The 18,462-nt window shown below is 42.9% G+C and overlaps 2 protein-coding genes across 2 annotated transcripts; one reads left to right on the top strand and one right to left on the bottom strand.

The window, feature by feature from the left end:
- The first annotated feature begins 1,059 nt into the window (after positions 1-1,059).
- atrip (ATR interacting protein) lies at positions 1,060-10,104 on the top strand. Its single transcript, XM_079185234.1, has 18 exons — positions 1,060-1,309; positions 1,866-2,209; positions 2,608-2,687; positions 2,945-3,115; positions 3,203-3,315; positions 3,730-3,875; positions 3,979-4,077; positions 4,362-4,467; positions 5,059-5,223; positions 5,450-5,678; positions 6,085-6,138; positions 6,322-6,509; positions 7,339-7,475; positions 7,632-7,723; positions 8,193-8,279; positions 8,360-8,441; positions 8,550-8,771; positions 9,848-10,104. Exons 2-18 carry the CDS (start codon positions 1,867-1,869, stop codon positions 9,919-9,921), a joined length of 2,388 nt encoding a protein of 795 aa, XP_079041360.1. The 5' UTR covers positions 1,060-1,309; position 1,866; the 3' UTR covers positions 9,922-10,104.
- A 559-nt stretch (positions 10,105-10,663) lies between these two features.
- On the bottom strand, positions 10,664-17,680 carry trib3 (tribbles pseudokinase 3). Its single transcript, XM_079186529.1, has 4 exons — positions 17,102-17,680; positions 13,453-13,728; positions 12,790-13,082; positions 10,664-12,607 (listed from the first exon to the last, which is right to left on the bottom strand). The coding sequence occupies exons 2-4, from the start codon at positions 13,726-13,728 to the stop codon at positions 12,115-12,117; spliced, it is 1,062 nt and encodes a 353-aa protein (XP_079042655.1). The 5' UTR covers positions 17,102-17,680; the 3' UTR covers positions 10,664-12,114.
- Between the last annotated feature and the right edge of the window lie 782 nt (positions 17,681-18,462).

The following is an 18,462-nucleotide window of genomic DNA, read 5'->3' on the forward strand; positions in this document are numbered from 1 at the left end:
GTGTCTAAAAATGGAAACGCACACTTGCTGTTGCTGTGAAGGGACAAGAAGCTTCTATATGTGGATAGTATGCATACAGTGATTCATGAGAACATCCATCAGTCTTTAGAATAACGTGTGGATAAAAACTGTGGACGCTTATCAGATTACTAACATGGCGGACGTTATGAGGGAAAAATTAATTCACAAAATCCAACCATTGATTGGTGCATTGTGGCCATATTAAATGACAATGTTGCCATGGAGCAAAAACCCAAAGTGGGCTAGAAATAAGATGGTTATAGGAGTTTTATCATCAGTGTCTGATTGCCAGGCAACCAACTGAGACCCCAAGAAGGCATTGCAGCTGGCCAGGAAATAGTCCCGCACATAACCCCCTGTAAAACCACTAAACATATAATGTGTAGTGGGCTTTAGAGATGCTGCCAGGTGGGTTTGGTTAGCTGGCTTGGCTCTGTGCATATTCTCTAATTCATTCTGTGAACTTTTGCAAAATCCTTGGTCAATATTTGTGCACATCCCTGCACAAAACTGCACGGCTCTTTCATTATAAAATGGATATATTATGCATATTTATTACATTTCTTTTTCAATTGTATTTATCTTTCTTGACAGCTGTGCGTGCTTTTTATCTTTTATTTTCTCTTACTATGTTTATTGTTTTTCACCAAAATACCAAGTTGAAATCTTGGCAATAAACTGATAAATATAAAGTATAAATATATATATTTATATACATATACTATGTGTACAAATTTATTTATATATCAGTTTTTTTATATATATATATATACTTATATATGTATATTGTATAAATATATGTGTGTGTATATATAAATGTAAATATATGTACTGTATGTATGCGTATATACACACACAGACACACACACACACGCACGCGCGCACATCCTTTTTCCTATGCGCGTTTCATACAGTTTGTCTTGAACAGGGACCTGTACAGCAACCAGGCCAGCACGTGGTAGCCTTTCTGCCTACGATTGGCCAGACTGTCAGAGCAGTGCTGTGATTGGCCAGATTGTCAGTGGCACCGTAGCGGGCGGAACTTTAAGCCCGAACTTCATACTATCGTTTAGCAGCTGTCCCACTGTTTAACCTTTGTCACCGTTTAATTTAGCACTAAGGAACACCTCTAACGTCTTAACCTCTAAAGTGTTAACCGACAGTTAAATAATGTTGTGACGTGGTTAGCTGTATTAGCTTAGAAGGCCAACTTCTAATTGGAACTACAGCTAAGTTGTCTTTTTAGCTAACGGCTAACAGGAGCGAGACTAGAAGACAAGGAGACAAGGTAACACAGATACCCCACAGAAATACCAAATCATTCCTTCAAGGCAGTAGCCACTGGTTTCAGTTCTTTTATATTAAATCAGCTGAGCAGAGCATTGAAACTTGCTTATGATGGACGAAGAATGGTGTTAAAGTTTATACTTATGAGTCAAACATGTGTAAGCTTTGATGAAAGTAGCAGAAAATTAACATATGAAAGAGTAAAGATCTGTGGAGGTACCATAATATGTTTATGTGAATCAAATAACGTAACGTGTTAATTAACGACTTAAAAATGAAACATTTCCTTAAAACTGGACTGACAGTGATTCAGTTATGGTTGTAATTATTGGTTTATGAGCTACAACACATTTGAATCACTCTGTGAACTTTAAGCCAACTAGAACTGATTTCCTGCTTTGTATATACGGACACATATGATATATATATATATATATATATATATATATATATATATATATATATATATATATATATATATACACACAGACTGTGATGCTACACCAACACTTGTTTGTAGCTAGTTTACTTGTCTCTTTCCTCTTCCTCCCCCACAGCATGTACTGCCCCCCCACCAAGCGCCTTCGAGGCTCGAACCCGGATGTAGTGACGGCGATGGCCTTCAATGACCCGTTTGGAGATGAAGACGAGTTCACCCAGGACGACTTGGATGAGATGGACATCATTGCTTCGCAGGCCGTCGCTGCGGTTGCTGCACCTACACCTGGATTTGGGATTAAACCGGGACCCAAACCGATGGAGCCGGCCCGCGGGTCCAACTGGCCGCAGTCGGCTGGGCAGAACAAATCTGTGAACAGAGCCACAACCAATCAGAGTAGCGAGAACACGTTTGGGTTCAGCAACAGAGGGAATGCTGGGATACCAAGCAGAGAGCCTCTCGGTGAGTTCAGAGCAGTACGGATCGCTGGCAGTTTAACTGCATTATCATTTGTCCTTTAAATTCCTGCTGATCATTGTCCAAATAGTTCTTCAGTAAGTGTTAAGGAAGCTATTGTTGATGTTTGTCGACTAAAGCAGAAGTGAAAATAAACTATGAGAGTTGAAGATTACTTATTTGTATTCTTCCACTGGCATCAAATGGTTCAAACAATCATGTAAAAACACATGCAGATGTATCCGTCCAGGAGTCCAAAATACTTAAACTGTGAAATCCATCTAATCTGGGCCTATTCCTCTGGTGCAAATAACCGCATTGTGTCCTATTTAAATAACAGCTTGTGCATATTTCTGCATGTTTGTGTTGAGCGTTGACAAAGCTCTGCTGTGTTGTGTGTTCAGGTAACAGGCAGCGGTTTGGGTCGGACAGAGAAGACTCACACAGTCCGCTGGAGGCTCAGCATGCAGAGCTGAAGAGGAAGGTGAGACTCACTGGTTTCTGGCTTTATAAAACTTTTATTAAAACACGAGATCAGGGCAGTGAACAAAACAACATCACCAGAGAAGAGAGCAATAACAAGGTATTAGATATTGCATTTGCACGCAAGATTATAGCATTTCTTAGTTTTCTGTGACTTGATATTTTTGTTGAGTGGGACTGTTGCTGTGAAGCAGTTGCAGCACAAAGCGATAAAGTGAGACTCTATAAATATGTTCTGGTGAATGTGCACATTGTTAGCTGAAGGAGGTGGAGGAGGATATCGTGTTGAAGAGCGGGGAGATCCGGGTCCTGAGGGACTCTCTGAAAGGAGCTCAACAGGAGAAGGAGAGCCAGAGGCAGAACCAGATCCTGCTGGAGACCCAGAGACAGAGAGAGCAGAGCGACAGGGAGAAGGAGCTCAACAAGAAGGTTAGGAGCTGACACACACACACACACACACGTACAATACATATACTTCTCAGAATAACACGGTAATGACATGTTCTCTATGTTCAGGTTCAGTCTTTGCAGTCAGAGCTGCAGTTTAAAGAAGCAGAGATCATCGAGATGAAGACCAAACTTCACAGTTCAGACAAAATCAAGACGGCTTCTCCACTGCCTAGAAACAGGTCAGTCGTCGTCAATATTACCAACAACAGATTTGATTAAATGTTTTGTTTTTCTCCATTTTTATATCATTGTGAACTAAATGTCTTTGGGATTTGGGTATTCTGGACAAAACAACATTTAAAGTTCAGTAAACTCTTAGTTTAGTTCTCGAGTTCAGTTCTCGAGTCTAGTTCCCGAGTCTAGTTCCCGAGTCTAGTTCTCGAGTCTAGTTCTCAAGTCTAGTTCTCAAGTCTAGTTCTCGAGTTCAGTTCTCGAGTTCAGTTCTCGAGTCTAGTTCTCGAGTCTAGTTCCCGAGTCTAGTTCTCGAGTTCAGTTCCTGAGTTTTAGTTCGTAGTTATCACACCGAGTCAGATTGATTGTCGTCCGCTCATCTCTGATCTGATTGGCTGCTCTCTCTTTCTGTCTCCTCTCAGTCCTAAAGTGCTTAGCTGTCTTGCCCAGATGCATCATGGGAGCGGCAGCAGCTCGTCCTCTCCAACAGGAAATGGCTTCATCACCAAGGAAACGTTTGGAGCCCACGTCCCATCCAGAATGACGCCGGTGAAGACACGGAGAGACGGTGGGTCACATGACGAGGGTGATGGCGGTCGTGGTGGTGAAACAGGCATGTTCAGGACCAACGTTTTGATTGACTCGTGTGTTCTTTTGTTTGTGTGTTGCAGCAGACAGAGGGGGGTCCAGCAGCAGATCTGGGGACAGACAGGAAGTGTCTCGCCCGGACCCCTTCCTGTCCGTCAGACCTGCACACCTGCAGCACCGAGGTCAGTCTGCAGGGCTGCTTCATAAGAGTTCATGGAAATAAATAACCTGCAGCATGGTTCAATTAAAATGTCTTCCTGACAGATTTCTCTTTTTTGAACAAGTCAGCCCACTCATACTTCAACAACACACATTTTAAATAGGAACTGAAAGTCAAAATATCTCGGCCTCTGCTGACAAAGATTTTGTCCATTATTTTGTAATCGGTCTCAGAAGTCCAACAACTTTATGGAAGTTGTGTGTGTGTGCGTGCGTGTGTGTGTGTGTGTTCCGTGTTGTCATCCAGGTGGCGTCCTGCTGGGTTTGTTGCTACAGCAGCCTTTGTCTCCCAGCAGCCTCGGCCTGTCTCACCTGCTCTCCATGAGTCTGACTGACATCCACCTGACATCCAGGTAAACACCCGGCGCTCTGACCATGACAACATGGTGGTTATGGCGTGTAATATAATGTGTGTGTGTGTATAATACAGTGCTGTAGTAGTTTGAGGGAAGGTGTTTGCAGATGTAACTTAGCAGAAATGGATATTAGTTAAATAGGTGTCCTTGAGCCAGGCATGTAACCCCCAGCTGCCTCAGCAAAGCATCAAAGGGACCAACAGATCGGACTAAAGAGGATTCACGCTCATTGAAGTCACTCTGGTTTAATCAAGTCAAAGAGAAAACGCATCATGATGTGTGTTTTAAATCGGGGTCCTTGAGTTTGTTTCTAAAGCCAACACACCAGACATCCTTTGGAAGTCTTACACTTAAGAATTTAAATCAAATGTTATTGTGTTACGATCAACACCTCCTGTATCTTTTGAAACGTTGCGTTGAAGTCACTTAATGCAGCCACTTCCACAAATCTTTAGATAAAACTGTCCTTGATTTCTTTGGATAATAGATGGACCTGAGTAACACATTGCAGCCCAAGCACAAATGAGCTGAACTGTTATACAAGATTAATAGAACTTATTTGTGCTGTGTTTAATTTCATGATTTCAGCGAGTCTGCAGGTTTTCTGCTCCACTCTGACACTGCTGTCGGCGTCAGCGGGGGTGAAAGTGGAGCTCCCAGAGCCGCTCTGAGTCCTCTCCAGAGTCTGGCTGTAACTGGACTCAACATGCTGAGTCAGAACCGACCAGCAGCTGCAGACGGCAGAAACAAAAGGTAGACTGAGACACTGAATAATCCAGAACAGAACACAGTGAAGGCTGAAACGGTTCTGTGGACAGCAGAGCCCTCTTGTGGCCAAATGATGTAACTGCTGCACTGAAAAAGACCACATGGCAAAACACCTCGAGGCCAAGTGTTAATAATATAGATACAAACTATCAGGCCTGTTCGCCGATGACTATTACTGTTCCACCGTATTTAAAATACCGTGTGTTTGTAGGTTGTGTCCCGGAGCCGTCCTCTTCCTCCCGCTGTTGGAGCTTCACCTGTCTCGACTCTGTCAGGCTCTGGACTCCCTCCGCTCCGTCTCTGCTGGCAGCTCGCTCCCAGCGGGCAGTGCTGCTGGATTGGGGAGACTGGATGAGGCTGTTTTGACTGGTTTCAGCGTGGAGGACACTGGCTTGGCTGCTCTGAGGCTCCTCTACCTGTTGGTGGCCCACAGTGACGAGGTGACGGCAGTGACGATGCAGACAGGTTTCATCCTGATGGAAAGACATATAAATCAGTGGGATATCACGTCTACTCCGTTACGTACAACACTGTGCATTTCCATCACTGTTCAAGCAGAAAACACCACAATGTGAAGAAACGATTACAACGTTGGGGCGCTTCTCGTCTCTGAGTTGTATTTCTTTCTACTCGAGGCGTTTGGGGTTCTCCTGAAAGAACGTGAGCCGCATAGAGTTCAGAAATGCATCAAGCAGCACACAAAACACTTCACTCTCATTGAAAGTAGTTACACAAAGTCGCCCCGGGCTGTGAAAACGCTCTCTGCCTGATCACGGCCGTAGTGAGTCTTTCTTTGTTGAAGTTTTAATTTGACAGTTGACGTCACTTCTTCGTTTCCTCTCCCAGGTGGTGGAAGCTGTGTTGTCAAAGGAGAATCAGAGCAGAGTTACAGACATAAAGGTACAAAAAGAAACCCTCTGATGGACGCTTTAGACTTTCTGGTGTTGTACATTTCTTTATTAACTTGACCTCCATTTAGTCTTTGTGATATGTTTGTCCAGGAGGTTTAAGATAATCATAGAGATTTGTCACTGTGAATTCCCCTCAGATAGTTTTAATGAAATCCCTTCTCTCTGCTCTTAGACTGAACACTCGGCTGCAGGTGTGGGTCTGTGCTCCCAGAATGCCTTGCTGCGGTCAGTGTTGCGGCTGTGTGAAGCGGGACTTAGCGGCGCCGTTGGTGTTGGTTCTCAGAATGAGGAGCTCGTCCTCGATGCCATGAAGACTCTGTGTGTCCTCATCGAGAGGACGCCACACACACATGCCGACAGGTTGACGCGATTTTCTACTACATGTTAAAGGCCGTATATGTGAGGCCTCTTCTAATACCACTGTCCACAAGTCAGCGACCCGTACCTGTCATGATACTGGAAAATATTAAATTGATACCGTCATGTGATGCAGAGAAGACGTGTTTCCTGAGTTTACTTCAGGCCGAGCTCTCGTCTGGTAATGATGTACTTTAACATTAATTTAGTACGCAGCGTGATGGAGGGTGCAGTATTTGGTACGTTAGCGTGAGACTTCAAAGACAACCTGACGGACCGTTTAAAAGATGTCAGCTGATGATAAATCCACTTTCCACATTTTTAACTGATACCAACAAAAGAAGAATATTTGAGTTTGTCTGCAATTTGTGAGAGCTGCAGGAAGCAGCGAAGGTGTCATGAAACTGAAAACACTTCAGCACACTTTGTTTTTTACATTCCTCCAATTACTGTGCAAAATGTCTCGGATAACTCACCCACACACACACACACACACACACACACACACACACACGTATGATGCAACACTCACCTGACGGGAATACTACTGGAGGTAGAGGAGTGGCTGAGCAGGGAGTGTGTGTGGTGTTCGGATTTTTCCATCGACTCTCACTTATGTTATTGTTGTTTTTAAACTACCTGCAGTGATTAACAGTCACCATGTGGACGTAACAGAATATAAATAACTGCTGAAATATGAATTCTTCAGTTTGAACAACAGTAAAGGAACAAAAAGAACCCACTCTTGCGTGTTTATTTTTTACTGCAGAAATAACTAAAATGATGAATTCTTTCGGTGTTAACGAGTGATTTATTACCGTCTCTCTCTCAGGTTGCAGTGTGTGTTGCAGGTGGTGTGTGTGTGTCTGTCAGCAGACTGCCGGCTGCAGACAGTTTCGGGGAGTGTGTCCGTGCTGGCGTCCATGTCCGACCACCAGACGCTGGCTCAGCAGCTCTGCTCTCAGCACGGTGAGTTATCTGAAAGTCAGTGTCATAACCTCTCTGTGATGTTTTTTTCTTCTTTATTTTGCTTTAAATGATCCCTCCATTGTTTAGGTTTCAGCTCCGCATGATTTGAAAGAACCTCACAGCAGCAGTGTTTTATTTCTTTGTTGTTTCCTTTAGACCCGTGTATTTTCCTCAAGTTGTTCCAGTTCATCAGAACCAGACCAGACAACCGGGAAACACACACAGACTGGATTCTGCTGGACCTGCAGGTAAAACACACACACACACACACACACGCACACACACTGCAGAGACATACCTACTCCTTCACCCTACAGGTTTAGGGATCCAACCAGCACTTAATATGAAGAACTGTGACGTCCCTCCCGCCGTGTGCAGCGGGCGACCTCAGCGGAGAACGGGCTTGACGGCGTGTCATGAGTTGATCTGGTTAACTTGTGCTCGAGGCTGTAACAGCTGGTCCGTGTGTTGAGTTTCACAGCAATTGAAAAAAATAGCAAAGTATTAGTATAAGAGAAAAAGCAGCGAGTGGGGAGTATGTGATTCTGTTGTTGGAAAAGTACATTATATTGAATTTATCATTGGAAACCGTATAGATTCCACCCCTCGATGATTTAAAAAGGCTCTGCCTTCGTTTGTTTGCTGCAGCTTATGTTTGAACACGGCTTTATATGAGACTTTACTTCTATTTTGGCCGTCGTTGTCTTTGTGTCTCAGGTGGTTCGTTTGCTGAGCAGACTGATGACTCAGCGAGCAGAGAGCTGGACCAGCAGCCAGCACAGCAGCTGTCAGTGTTACACTGAGGTAAAACTTCATGTCGTGACACTAAACTCTGTGTTGCACCTTTCTGCACAAGCCGCTCATCTCATCTCGTCCTCTCTCAGCTGGTCCAGACAGTGGTGATTGTTTTCCATCGTCAGTGGTTGGACCTTCGTGGTTCTCAGACGGATCCGACGGACTCAACAGGTCAGATTTAAAACACAAGGCTGCAGATGTTCACCCTAAAACGAAAGTTACGGTTCTATGAATCCTGGATGACCGCCAGAGTTGTTTCTTTTGTTTTTCCCACTTTAGTCCCGGCCCCGCCCTCGCAGAAGTGCCCCGCCCCCTCGCTGCCGTGGTGGCGTGGCCCGGCAGCGTCTCTTCTCAGAGAGTGTCTGCTGCTGCTGCACTGGCTGCTGCTGCATCACGGCAGCTTCTCGGAGAACTGCAGGCCGCTGCTGCACATGTACGACCAGGTGATCCCCGCCGTCCGAGACACGCTGAGGAAGATCCCCGAGCTGAGCGAGAGCGAGGGTACAGACACAAACCCACACTCTATCTATATATATATATACTCTCACAAATGATATGCTTATTTCAACCATCGCATCCCTGCAGCCTTTCCTCTCGTAAAAGTCAAACATGCATCCCTCATAGCGGAACCTAAATCCTGATATGTGTCACCTGGTGGTCACTTGAGTTGCTAGATGACCATTTATGTGTCGCACTAAACTACTTCTTTCCCATTATATTTATCTTCATTGGAGCTCTGTTACTGTTTACACAGTTGGTAAAGCTGTATACCTAAATGTTTTATAAAGTAAATACAGTAGAAGAGAACACAGAACACGGTGCACACACAAGAACATGTAGTGAACGTAGTAAAGATTGTACAACTCTGTGAATGATCCTCTGACCGCTGTCTGACAGAGAGACAGATTTATAATCTGTTTATACGTCACCGCATAGAGCTCATGGGATGATTTATAAGCAGCGTAACTGGCAGGATGCTGGTGCACTTAAAACTGAGTGGTGGCCCGCCATGACTGAATGGATGTAAGAATTTATTATGACATGGAAACTGTATTTAATGTGTATCGGTCACGTTGTGGCTGATGCACTTAATCAGGTTGGTATTGGTGCCTTGTCTCTTTCAGCCGCGTGTGTTGCTGCTGTAACATGTATCATGGTGTCACAATATTGTTAACGTTGTGGTATGACATATATTTTTATTATATTAAGATTTATACCTTCGTTGATATGCCACACCCATTACATGTTTGGGAGCTATATGACTTCACAAACGGTTGTTACTTTGATCAGAACATAAAACAGCAGGAGACAAATTAGTGCGATACTTGATATTTCAGGTACGTTGTTTTCATTCATTTAAACTCTACTAGGTAGCGTACAGGTCATGGTTTATGTTAAGCTATTATTAGCACTCATTTGATGGTTTTCTAGCAACAATAATAAAAAAAAGATGCAGCAAACTGTAGGTCCTTTTTAGAAATAACTTCACAGGAAACGTTCAGGTGTCCACATACTTTTGGCCACTCAGAAGTAAACAGACTCATGTGTTTCCCGCTTCCTGTTTCCTGTCTTGTCAGAGCTGGCGTTGGAGGAGATCTGCCGCTCGGAGGGCGACGACACTGATGACATGGACACCGATACTGGCTCCTGATTGGCTGCTGCCGCTGACTCCACCATCGACCAGTGAGCAAACACAAAAGACAGTTTACTGACTGTTGAATGGATAATTCAGGCTGAGACGAGGACAGAGCAAAGACTGAAGTGGATGTTGGAGAGAAATGAAGGATGAGAGAAAAGTGAGAGGATTCATTCTGCTGTCTGATGCGATTTAACAATAAAACGTGAAGGTGAGAGAAACTGCTGCTGTCAGAGTTCATGTTCAGTATGTTTCTTTACTTCCTCCAGTCTTTCTGTCTGTCCTCTTGTGTATCTCTCTGGTCCACACCTTTATTTAATACATGACTTTAATGTTGTGCTTGTTCTACTGGAGTCTGATAAACTGCTCGTCATGTCAACTGTCGTCATGTTGATTGCACTGAAGACATTTATTCTCTCTGCACTTTCACCGTAGTTTGCACTGTTAGTGCAGTTAACACCGTTAGCCGTTAGCCTTACCATCGACATTTTGAGAGCCTTGAAATGCTCAATCTCGGATCTTGCACCTTTCAGTATTGTCTGATTGGAGGAGAGAAGGGGTTTCACGCCGTCCCAAACCTGTAAATGCTTCTGACGCTGCAGAAATGTTTCCACACAGACAGACGAGCTCCAAACTGCTCTAAACTGACTGCACTGTTTGTGCCCTGTTGGTGATGGAGGTTCAGAACACAGTGGGAATTAACACCAGTAATAAGATATTGAAAACAAAAACAACTCGGGACCAGACCAGCTTGTGAAACATCTTTATTTATTCTTCAGCTGTAACTGAGGTCTGAGTGACGCGTTCATAAGAAGGCATCCTATTAGCTGGCTGCAGGTCTGTTGCGTTGGATCGGTCAGTCAGAAGAAACACAAGAATGGAGTGTTTAATAAAACAATGTTTAAAGTCTGGTTCACTCAAGATTAAAACTTCATTCTTTTGTTATTATGATTCAACACACGGTGCTTTTATGAGGTCATTTATACTGAGATTTAATTAACAATGTTGCTCTGAAATAGAAATCGTTTTCTTATGATCACAAATTGAAGGTTGATCAGAGCCGTTCTTCTTCTTATCATTGCAGTAATGAACATATTTGACATCCAGGGAAATGTCATGTCTCAAGAAAACAAATAGCAATTTGAAGTAATTATTAATTTAATAAACTGTCTATTTCTGTTTCTCAGAAAGTTGTCTGGTCTCTGTCCAGCACTGACCGATCCTCCTCTTATAACACTAGGGAGCAACCAGGAAGTGTAAACACTGAAATAAAGTAGCTGTGTCCCATTTTATGCTCCGATGGTGTGTTGAGTCTTCATCAACGTCTTTGATCAGAAATGATCGTGTGAGCTGGTGTTGAAGTGGAGATCAATCACTTCTCAAGTTGATGAACAGCACCTGAACACACCGCTAGTTCTGGTTCTGGTTCTGGTGGAACCGGTGACTCTGTTATGAATCTGTCGAAGCTTGAATTGAGACGCAGCGAGAGGAAGGCACCTGATGGTCGCGTCAAGTAATCCAGGATCGGACTGTCTATGTCGAGTGTGAGTGTGTGTGTGTGTGTGTGTGTGAGACTTGTGTGTCTATCTTTGCGAGGACCAGTTTGAGTTGTGAGGACTAGTGTTCAATTTGTCAGCTATTTTTTTTTTTTTTTTTAATTTAGTCAGAGTCCTGTTTCAAATGTCCGCATTATTTTGTATCATATTTAGTCAACATCATCCTGTTTATTTTAGTCCGGATTTAGTTGAGAGTTTGGACATTTCAGTTGTATCTTTTAACTATTTTATAATAGTCTTAGTGAATGAAAACTGTTGAGATTATAGTATTTTTTTTTTTAGTTATTAGTTTATATTGAACGTTTAAATCCAGCTAGTCGAGCATAAATATCTTAATTTCTTTCGCCAAAGCCCCGTTTTCATTGTTAATTTAGGGGAAAGTCTTTTTTTGACTAGATTTTAGTCTCGTCTTATTTCGTCAACAATATTGCACGTTGATCTTATCGCAGTAATTGTTTAATGACTTCTGGAAGAAAAGGTCGTTAAACATTTTTAGTCATTGTTTTAGTAACTATATCAACAGGAAGTTAAAGAGTTCAGACTTTGTTTTAGGGTTAAAGTTAGAATCAGGTTTAGGTGAAGTTTAGTGAGGAGCTAAAGGGATGAAATATATCAATGTGGGTCCTCACAAGTATAGAAGTACAATCGTGTGTTAGTGTTTTTCGGTCCACGTCGGCACCACCTGGTCATCGTCCTCTTGTTTATTACTCTGTAGTGTTTTGTGCGAGCTGTGGCGCGTCTTGTTCGGGTTGTGATGTGTCGGGCGAGGACCGGTCAGCCACGGGTGCATCAGCAGCTCCGACGCCGTCAGCCTCTCTGCGGGCGACTTCCTCAGCATGCAGCCAATCAGACACTTGGCTCGCGGCGACAGCCAATCGGGGACGGCGAAGGCCCCGCGGCGGATCTTGGCGAACAGCGCGGCGGGCTGCGTGTCCTGAAACGGGTATCGTCCAATCAGCATGGTGTACAGAGACACGCCCACGCTCCAGATGTCTGCGGCGCGGCCCGAGTAAGACCCGTTCCCATTGGTCAGCAGCTCGGGGCTGACGTAGGCGGGGCATCCGTGTCTGTCCGTCAGAGAGTCGTCGTCGTGATTACCGTGCAGGAGGACGCAGTCGTCGAGACCGAGCAGAGCGAGACGTGTCCTGCAGAAAAGAAGGACCCACAATGCATCAGCAGTGACAAGAGTAGAATCTGTAGTTCTTTTAGAAGTAGTATTAGTAGTCAAAGTGGTGTTAGAGGTATTACTAGAAGTATTTCTTTAAGGTTTCGTGTGTGTGTGTGTGTGTGTGTGTGTGTGTGTGTCAGAGTACTTTTTAATTCTCACCTGTATTTGTCGGTGAAGACGAACCTGCGGAGCTTCAGGTCTCGGAGGATGACTCCGTGATGATGACAGTGCATCACGGCGTTCAGCATCTGAGCGAACAGAAGCCCCGCCTCCTCCTCGCCGAGACGCTTCCTGCTTCTCACGTACGCGTGCATGTCGCCGTAGTGACCGGGCAGGAAGACGTACACGCTGTCCTGACCAATCACCACGTCCAGCAGGCCACAGATGTTGTCGTGGTGAGAGATGCGGGCGTAGGCCGCCAACCGCTCTTGGTAACCACGTAGAGGAAGCACCTGTAAACATGTCATGTATTACTACCGGTATCAGAAGTATAAGTAGTGTTTCCATCAACCACAGTATTCTTTTCAGGATCAAGAATATATATAATATAAGAGTATGAGTAGTGTTTTTAGCAGTATCGGTAATATAACTGGCAATATCTGTAGTATTTTCAGAGGTTTTTGTAGTATTTTGCACACAGTAATTTTATGCAGTATCGGTAATATTTTTTGCAGTACCACAATATTTTCAGAAGTATTTTGCAGTATTTGCGGCTGTATTGTTGGCAGTATATGTGGTATTTTTAGAGGTATTAGCAGTATTTTTGTGGTATACATGGTATCAGTAGTATTGCTGCAGTATGAGTAACACTGGTAACTCTACCTGGCAGGTGTACTGCTGCTTTGTGTGCGCGTGCTCGGCCCTGTAGCTCTTCTCCCCCTCGCAGCGTTCAAACAGGAAGTACGATCCCACTCTGGATGGGGATTGGCTCTGGTTGGACTTGGGGGCGGGGCTTCTGGGCCTGAGGCAGTGTGATAGGCCGGTGGCGGGTAGGTTCGGATCCAGACGAGCTACTTTGCATTTCACAATGTCCTGGGGCTCGTCCAGTAGCCTCTTCAGACACAGCTGAGACCGGGCTGCGGCCATGCCCATGCTCATCTGTGATTGGAGGAGACGAGTGTCATCATCAGGTTAGTTGCAACTTAAAGCGTTATTGTTACTGTAAAGCGGCTGCAGGAGGCGTGTCCACCTGATGAATGTAAGTTCAATATTTACTTTCTTTTAGCTCTGCTTTTGGTCTCTTATCAACTCCTGAGGGAAAATCTGTCGACGTGATTTTTTTTTGGTACTTTTTCTTTGAAAAACAGACGAAACCGGACGAATAAACAACAAAACTCTGTAAAGGAGCTGCAGATTCAGATGATGCACCTCTGTAAGTTTCATCACTACTAACAACTTCTTTCACATCATCATCATTACCAGTGCGATGCTAACTTCCAGCGTTGACCTACAAAAATAAGTCATCCCTGCAGCACTCTACTGTGGAGAATTTAAAGTTACTATCTTGAGATATCGTTCTCGTTTTGAGATCCAAACACGTCCCGATAGATTCCCAGTTTGTAATACTGAGGCAAGAGCTTTCATCAATCACTGTTGTGTTACCTCATTTGTCAACGGACATTTATTTCAATGACAATCTTCGGGATCATCGCTTAAAGTGCGACAACTTTAATGTAGATAAGAAGTTGTTGGAGCTTCTGTAAACTGTCTGGTAGAAACGGTTGAGAGCTGAGCCTCCTCCCTCCACTAAACGCTCCTCGGTTCTACTCCCACATACAGTAAGTGAGAGTTGCGTTAGCATCACATCTCCCCGCGTGTCTCTGCTGCTCACATGCTAACGTGTCTATAGGCTTCATGATGCAACTTCCTGTAAGCTGACAGACGCTTCAGCTTTCAAATCGTTGCATCAGAGCACAACAGTTTATAGTTTAAACAGGCTTTAAATACAGTCAACACCTACCACACACACACACACACACACACACACACACACACACACACACACACACACACACACACACACACACACACACACACAGTGAGAGAGTGTGTGTGTTGTTCTATAAAGTTTTTCAGAGCCTGCGGTCGCTGTGGCAACCTGCTGTTGGCCAACGCTTCTTTCACTCTGACACCCTGAGTCACAGCGTCACCACGGCAACGTCATCCCCTGACACACACACACAGTGAATCTGTGCTGTTTGATGTGTCATCTCGTCAGCTGTAGTTTCACAATCAGAAATCGTAATGATGATAATAAACGACAAACATGAACCTCAATAGATTCTACTGGACTGTACTGGATCTCTACTGAACTGTACTGGACTGTACTGGACTCTTTTTGACTGTACTGGATCTCTACTGAACTGTACTGGACTCTTTTTGACTGTACTGGATCTCTACTGGAATGTACTGGATCTGTACTGGACCTCTACTAGACTGTACTGGACTGTACTGGATCTCAGTGCACGTTTCCGTGATCCGTCTTTCTAAAAAGACAGGTTTACTTTCCATATTCTGAGACCTTCCAGCATCCACTGCAGGACTTGTAATTGGAAGTCGAAACCTTTGTGATTTTAAACAATTAGAATCATGACGGCTCGTCTTCTCTTATACCATCCACATGATTCACCAACACGATCTCTTTTTAGGTACTTCAGTTTATGTTCCAACGTTGTATTTTTAAGTTAATGTAGTTATTACAAACGTCAATGTCATTTTGAACGAGGTTTCATCGTCTGAAAATTCCAGTTTCACTTTCTCTTTATTTGAAAGTACTGAACTCTACTGGTCTCTATTTATTCTTGTTGCTGACTCAGCCTTTCTGAAAACTTTCCCTCTGTGACGGTCTGACATCGTCTCTCTACGGAAGAGGATCAGGGCCACGTGTGAAAAATGTATTTACTTCAATAAATATGTATAATTTAATTCTTCTTCCGCATCTCTCCGTCCTGCCGGTCGACGTAAACACCGAGACGAACGTGACTGAACGCTCGTCTGCTCTCTGACATCTTTACAAACTCATCCTGAAACTCAACCACAACTTTTCAGTATCGATTAATCCGCCAATTATTGTCTCCTTTTAATTAATAAATCGTTTTGATTTATACAACGTTAGAAAATAAGAGTTAAAATGTCCAGTCTCCCAAAATTCACGGTGATGTCTTCAAATGTCTTGTTTTCTCAGACCAGTGGTTTAAAATCCCCCAAAAGATTCTGTTTACAATATTTAAAAATAAAAATAAACACAAATCCTCAAATTTGAGAAGCCAGAATGTTCTGTATTTGTAGCAATAATTGTTATTAATAACTTAAACTGCTAATCGACTATCAGTGTAATTTTACTGTTGATTGACTTACTTATTAATTGGCTTTTTCAACATTAAAACTCACTTTCATACAAGAGCTTTAACGTATTTTACACTATAATATGTTATAGATAACTATATTTTTCCTGCTACAGTTTGTCTTCTTTGTTGGTGCCTGATAAACATGGACTGATTACTGATTGGACCAGCTGGCTCGCTAACAACTTATCATCAGTCATTTTATTTATTTAATGCTCTAATTCACTTTTTGTTTGATTATATTTGTGTTCTTAGTGCTGACCTGAGCTGCAGTACGTAAACGTTTAGAAGCTTTTCGTTCAGGTCAAAGTGTAATCTTGATCTTTTCACTGAGAGTACTTTGACCAAACAATCTCAACTCAAGGGCCCCACTTACTAGCTTTTTCCCAGAACTTTCTACTGAATCCTCACACAGTGTGCCGCCTAAAAAAGGTCAAAACCGTAAAAAAAAAAAAAGCTGCTGCGCTCTTGTGTCAACAGACACATCCCCATGACAGCCGAGCACACTCATCCTCTGATGATGAAGAGGATGAAGACCATTCTATAGTTTCATTAATTCTACTCAGTAGAGTCCAGTAGAATCTGCTCCACTCTCCTGGACTCTACTGGACTATCATCTGTGCTCAGGCAGTGCTGTAAAATGTATTTACTCAAAATACTGTACTCAAGTACAATTCTCCGGTATTTGTACTTTACTTGCGTACTCTGCTGATGTGTAGCACAGCTTCAATGTATTTTTTTTTTTAACCTACTGCATTAATTAAACTGACAGCTGTTTACTTTAAATAAATATTTAACAATAACAATAAAAGATGAACTTTTAGATACGATATGATAGATATGATCATTTCTACAGATAAAACTACATTAAATAGTTAAAGTGGGCTCCACCATGAGCAGGTACAACATAATACTGTTTATCACTAATGCATCAGTATAAGTAAACTATATATATGAATTTAACACTCGTAATCCTGCATAGTGAGTGCCGATTATACTTTAAATTATACTTTAAATACACTCTTTATTACTTGAATGAGCAACCTTTTGTATAATGTGTTCCTCCTACTTGTAAAATAAAGGATCTGAGTACTTCTTCCACCTCTGATCTCAGGTCTGTTTCTTACCGTGTTCTCTTCAGACGGACGGACTGGTTCGGTCTGCACGTCAACAGGAAACCGGTAGCTTCAGTAGAGTCCGCGTGGAGCCGATGGTCTGTCGGTCTGTCTGTGGGCCAGAAGTTGTTGAAGACATAAAAATAAAACGTTTTCTTTGGAGTCTGAACTGGAACCAGCAGCTCTGGTACTGGGAGAACTGGCGTCCGGGATGACGTCTTTGTCTCGTTGTATTATTATTGTCTCGGTTGCGCAACGTGTCGTCAGTCAGCTGTTAGTTCCGTTTCTTCTTCAGTCTCAATGAGATTAAGTTTTTCTCTGATTGTGAAAACAATAAATTAACCGAAACTGTTGTTTTTTTTAAAATAAAAACTTAAAATGAAACTATTTAAAAATATATATATATCTCCGGAGCTGAAGCGAACAAAGCCGAGTCAACCCGAGTCCTTTCTTTCCGTCCGCCGGAGTTTAAAATACAATAATATCCGTGTGTCGTTCTGCGTTAGATCCAGTCCGAGCCTCCCGGACTCTGGTCTGCTCTGACCCCGTTCGTCTCCAGAACTTTCCGGAGCACTGAGGACTCGGACTGACTCCGGGTCTGTTTGGTTCGTAGGTCTGGGTACGTTGTTTCATCCTGCAGGGGGGCGGAGCCTAGATGTTGCAATCCTGAGCCGATCAGTCGTCAGAAAACAGACACGAGACTCAACGGCGCGGTTTCGTTATGAGTCTTCATGTTGACCCTACAGTGGTGGAGGAAGAACTCTTTTACTTTTGTTTGAGTATCAATGCAACAGTGTATAAACAAAGTTTGTTACAATTAAAAGTTATCTTGAGTACATGTACAAACGTATTATTTATCCAAATATACTTACCAAAATTAAAAGTACTCATAGTGCAGAAGGACTAGTATTATAATGCAGTAGACATGAGGTTTACCTTTGACAGTAATATTATTTTATTGCAGTAGATATGAGGTTTTCCTCTGACAGTAATACTATTATATTGCAGTAGATATAATGTTGATGTTTGTAAAGGTGGAGCTCATTTTAACAACTTTATATACTGCTGGGTAACTTGTGCTGCTACATCATAATTTATATGTTATTTATATTTGTTTACTTCAATCTGAATGTGCAAAGTAACTAAAGGTATCAAATAGATGTAAGGGAGTAGAAATGTTCAATCCTTTACTGGAGTAGAAGCAAAAAATGGAAATTAAAAAGTACAAGTACCTCAAAATTGTACTGAAATACAGTACTTGATACTTAATTTCCACCACTGAGGATAGCTAACCTGAGTCACAGTTAGATTGTTATTGCAGCTCAGTTACAGAAAGTATCTGGAGAGCTAACATTTTGTACGACACCTCTTTT

This window comes from Pholis gunnellus (genome assembly GCF_910591455.1).
Source record: "Pholis gunnellus genome assembly, chromosome: 3".
NCBI classification, from domain to species: domain Eukaryota; kingdom Metazoa; phylum Chordata; class Actinopteri; order Perciformes; family Pholidae; genus Pholis; species Pholis gunnellus.